General features: G+C 45.8%; 1 protein-coding gene across 1 annotated transcript; it reads right to left on the bottom strand.

The window, feature by feature from the left end:
* Positions 1 to 658: 658 nt before the first annotated feature.
* LOC308169068 (tripartite motif-containing protein 59-like) lies at positions 659 to 940 on the bottom strand (the record flags this gene model as incomplete). The annotated part of the gene is made up of 1 exon (XM_080543702.1): positions 659 to 940. One exon carries the CDS (start codon positions 938 to 940, stop codon positions 659 to 661), a length of 282 nt encoding a protein of 93 aa, XP_080399828.1.
* Positions 941 to 5,027: the final 4,087 nt, after the last annotated feature.

The following is a 5,027-nucleotide window of genomic DNA, read 5'->3' as shown; positions in this document are numbered from 1 at the left end:
TATTTGATCTGTTCCACCACCAGCTCACCTGATTCAACTAATCAAGTACAAAGACACCTGGCAAATGTTAGACAAATGTATTTGTTGTAAGTCGCTTTGGATAAAGGCGTCTTCTAAATGTAAAACATTTAAATGTATTGTAGGTTGAAAACACATTCGAATTTCACTTGTCTGTGTAAATCTTAACTGGTAGAGTTTAACTGGTGAATTTAAGGTAGTGTGAATCTAATAACTGGTAGAGTGAATCTAATAACTGGTAGAGTGAATTTAATAACTGGTAGAGTGAATCTAATAACTGGAAGAGTGAATCTAACTGGTAGAATGAATCTAATAACTGGAAGAGTGAATCTAATAACTGGTAGAGTGAATCTAATAACTGGTAGAGTGAATCTAACTGGTAGAATGAATCTAATAACTGGTAGAGTGAATCTAATAACTGGTAGAGTGAATCTAATAACTGGAAGAGTGAATCTAATAACTGGTAGAGTGAATCTAATAACTGGTAGAGTGAATTTAATAACTGGTAGAGTGAATCTAATAACTGGTAGAGTGAATCTAATAACTGGTAGAGTGAATCTAACTGGTGAATCTAACAGGTAGGGTGAATCTCAGGCTGGAGTAAACACATCCCAGATGGATCTTTCAGGGTAGGCGACAGTTACGGCTTTCCTCTTTCCTTCCCTACCTTCTCGACGATGGCTCGGAGGGAGACGTTGCTGGGCAGCGCGTCGACCCCCGTGGGCGGCAGCTCCACCACGTCCCGGCAGTTCGGGCACTTGAGCGGCAGCCGCAGCGGGCGCCAGATGGAGTAGTTGTTGGAGGCCTGGAGCACGTTGTCCAGGCAGCCCTTACAGAAGGTGTGGGAGCAGGGCAGGACCCGCGGGTCGGCGAACAGCGAGTAGCAGACGGAGCACGTCAGGTCCTCTTCTAGGTTATCCATGTCGGGAGGTTCGGGAGGATCAGGGGAGGTGACGGGACAGCGACGGGCCGTGAGACCGCTACGGGTTTTTGGTGCGTCCGCTCGCAATTTAGCTGCGCCCTGGAATTGAGGCGTACGCATTTGTTCATGTAAGTATCTGGTGTTCCTCCTAAATACCTTCTCATCCCCACTACTCCCCTGTACATTAAAAAAAAAAAAGTATAATAATAACCCAGCCAGCACGCCCACGTGGGTCCCATATGGTTTCAAGGTGGGCTAACCCATATGGGCCTCATGTCGGCAATGTTAGCGGGATCCACTTGGGTCCCAACTGGGATGCCCATGTGGGCTTTAGGTGGGTTCTACCTGGGCCCTAGGTGGGCCTCAACCAGGCAAGTCTATATGGGACCGAGGTGGGTCCTAACTGGGTTTGGTTGTGCAATGGTTCCTTTGATTTCCAATGTGGGTCCTAATAAGATTTAAATATAAATAAAATAGATTAAGCAGTATTTGACATGAACCGTGTTAATTCTTGTAAACACACCTAAAATAAAAATTGGGTATAACATTTTACACGTCTTAAGTTTTACCAGGATGAAAATAGACAATATATATTTTGACAAATTTATTCAAAACAATATTACAACAAGATAATAAAAATACAATGAAAATAACAATGCAGCAGTGTAAAGGTGCAGGAAAAGGCACACATCAAATGTACAGGTGTACATACAGTATATACATACAAATTGTGTGTTCAGTTCAGTTCAGTTCAATGCAGTTTAGTTCGGTTCCTAAGTATTCCTGTGTTCAGGATACGGCAATTAACTCAGTGACTTAGTTCAGTTCAGACACGTCCATACACTCAGTACACTCAGTGACTCAGTTCGGTTCGTTAGGTTCAGTTCAGTTCAGTACAGTACAGTTGAGTTGCAGTTACAGTAGTGTTCCTGAAGTGTTCGTATGTTCAGGTCACGGCCGTTCACTCAGTGACTCAGTTCAGTTCGGTACAGTTCCAGTTCGGTGGGGGTGTGGCAGGGTAGGGGGGGGGCGGAGGTGGGTGGTTGGTGGTGATGGTGGGGGTAGTGGTGGAGTCACCACCCGCCACCCTGCCCCAAGCCTGCAACCTGCCCACCGAGCAGTTGTACAGTTTAATGGCTGATGGGACAAAGGAGTTATTGAACCGCTTCGTACCTGCTGGCAGTGCGATGAGCCTCCAGCTGTGGCTGCTCTTCCGCCCCGCGAGGATGGGGTGGTGTGGTGTGGTGTGTCCAAGCAGTGCAATAAAAAAAAAATCTTGGGCCCTCTGTGCGTGTCTCTTCAGCCTTTCGGTTTTAATCCCCAGTGACAGAACCAACCACAGGGCAGCATTGTAGAGAAAGAGAGACAGAGACTTTGCCTACTGGATTGGTGCATCATCCAGTTGTAGAAGCTGCATGTGTCCGAGGTCTAACTCTTTTTCCACCTCTATCGCGAGCTCCAATGAACCACTTGAAGAGAGCCTTTTCTGCATCCTTGTGGTTGGTTTCTTGAGTGAGGGCATTTTTCTTTAGTCCCCCTAATAGAAATGACAAGAGGCCAACTGTTAGAAATTATAGCATTATGGAACTTTCTTGAGTGACATCAGTTTAAATGTGTTGAAGATTTGTTGTGCCCCGTTTCCATTGCTGTATATACTGTCTTTGCTGTGGCATACCTTCTATTGGTATACATCAAATGTGTTGCCAAATTAAAAATGTAAAAGTTAGACTGAGCAATTCAACACTCAAACTTACCATATATGACATCATAAAGGCGCATTTCTCTGAACTTCCTCTTGCTGTGACGTCCATGAAGGTTGAACTGGACTGCCAGATCATTTGAGAGGAGGTACGGCATCATTCTTCTGGTAGCATCATCCAGTGAAGTACCTCCGATATCTCCAACCATGGCAACCTGAGTGTATGGGGGGAAAAAATCACAGGAAGGAAAAGCTGTAAGTGCCCAATATAAAATAGCCAGACCTGCTAGACTAATGTCAAAAGAGAGTGACCGTGGGTGCACATGACTGGATTGAAGGAGAGGAGGGTGACCTCTCACCCTCACCTGAGAAGAACTGGACGATCTCCTCCTTGCTGCAGCCGAAGGGCAGGCCGCGCAGCCGCACCAGGCCGTCCCCCTCCGTCTCTGGGCAGTTGGGACCAGTGTGTTTCATCACCCAGTCCATCTCCACATTGTTCGACTTAAACACTGAGACAAACACATAAACATGTCCTGAATTAACATCCAATCATGCAACCGGTAGTCTCTTAAACGAGAGCGGCCAGCTGCGTCGATCTGGCAAGCTAGACTATAAAACCTATGTTTTTAGGCCATACCACCTCCTTACTCATGGTGAAGTTGTTAGTGATTAGTGCAGTGTTTCCTCTACATGCATTTCATCGTGGCGGACCGCCACGATGGAATTTCCTCCGCCACCATTTAGATTTCTCAACCCCCCAAAAAAAAACTGATTTAGGCCGCTTTTCAGACCTTCACAGCGCTAGACACACCCACAAGCGCTGAAACTGGACCAGTCCGTGTGTGTCGCGAGTATTGAACTTGAGGCTGCGTTCGTAAATTCGCTCTGAGAGCCCCGGTGCGCACACTGGGTTCAACGTCATAAAGGGACCAAGTCATTTGATTGGACAAGAGGCATTCCGTGAGTGCTGATCAGATTTCCAGAGCGTATTTACGAACGCGCCCTGGCTGTCACCCGAACACCGCGAGCTAGCGTAGTGTAGTGTAGTATAGGATGCGTAGTGTAGTGTAGTGTAGGATGGAGAGAGAGAGGAGAAGCCTCTCTATGTGTTACCTATGTCCAGTGTACTAGAACCACTCTAACAGGAGTGTTTGTCCGTGAATAACACCGGCTATGCCCGGGGTAGAAACACAAGACTATAGCTGGATAAGGTCTACAGGTCTACACGGTCATTTTAAGCCGTCGACCAGCCCTCTACGACCACGGGAAGTCATGTTAAAAGTGAAGATACTTCTGTTAAACTAAGCTAAGCTAAACATCGCTAATCGCTAACTCCCTCCTGGGCTTAAAGTGACAAGTAATAACGTTGTGAAAAAAAACGTCAGATCAGTGTTTTTGTTTTTATTGACAACGGAATTACATGCTGGAAAAACATGCAGACACAGACAATAAGAGACACACGGGAGAAGTACAGGAAAACATTTTATTTTTTTGGGCCATCCTCGAGTTTTGGCTGAAATTACGTCGTTGTTTTGAGCGCGCGTGCGCGTTTCATGCGCGTGCACGCGAAAAAATCGCGCGCGCGCGGTCAGCACTACCCGCCACCATTGTAAAAATTCCTGGAGGAAACACTGTAGTGTATTGATGAATATGGATAAAAAAAGAAAGAAAATAAAAATACCTTCCACATATCTGTGCCCCAGGGTCTGTCTGTCTTTCTTGACGGCGATCTTCAGGTCGTCTTCGGTCTCCAGCTCAACGAACGCCTCTCCGCTGGGCCTGCCCTCCCGGGTGTAGGTGAAATGGATACTCGTGCCATTGTTTGCAACTTTACAATCTGGAAGACAAATCAACAGTTGTTGAATTTTCCACACACACACACACACACACACACACAAATGCCTTTGAAGAGTCTTAGTAAATAATCAGTGATAGGCTAAATCTGTTGAATGAATGCCACATGCAAAAGCTTAGTTTCTAGACGACTAAAACCAGATTGGTGTTCATAGTAGAGTATCCTATCTTCTCACCTGAGAAAAACCTGGAGACTTCGTCCACAGCGCAGGACCAGGGGAGGCCCCGCACGCGTACCACAAACCCTTCTCCATCAGCCATGATGGTCGTGTAGTCTGGATAGTCAGCCCTGGGAGACGCACAAGATCACACAATGTAGATGAATGAATGGTCTTTATTGTCATTAATACAGTACAGGTACCATACAACGAAATTTGGGAGGGGGGGGCTCCCCTGGTGCTAGGAAAAAAATACTAAAACAAGGGAAAAGAGCTGGTTTACATAAATAAAGGCTATGTACACTATCCACTATACTATACTATACTATACAAATAAAACACTGTGCTGTACTCTATGCTATGCTATAAATATCCT

The sequence above is a fragment of the Nansenia antarctica genome, assembly GCF_963989245.1.
Source record: "Nansenia antarctica genome assembly, chromosome: 12".
NCBI lineage: Eukaryota > Metazoa > Chordata > Actinopteri > Argentiniformes > Microstomatidae > Nansenia > Nansenia antarctica.
This window is presented reverse-complemented; position numbering and strand designations above follow the sequence as displayed.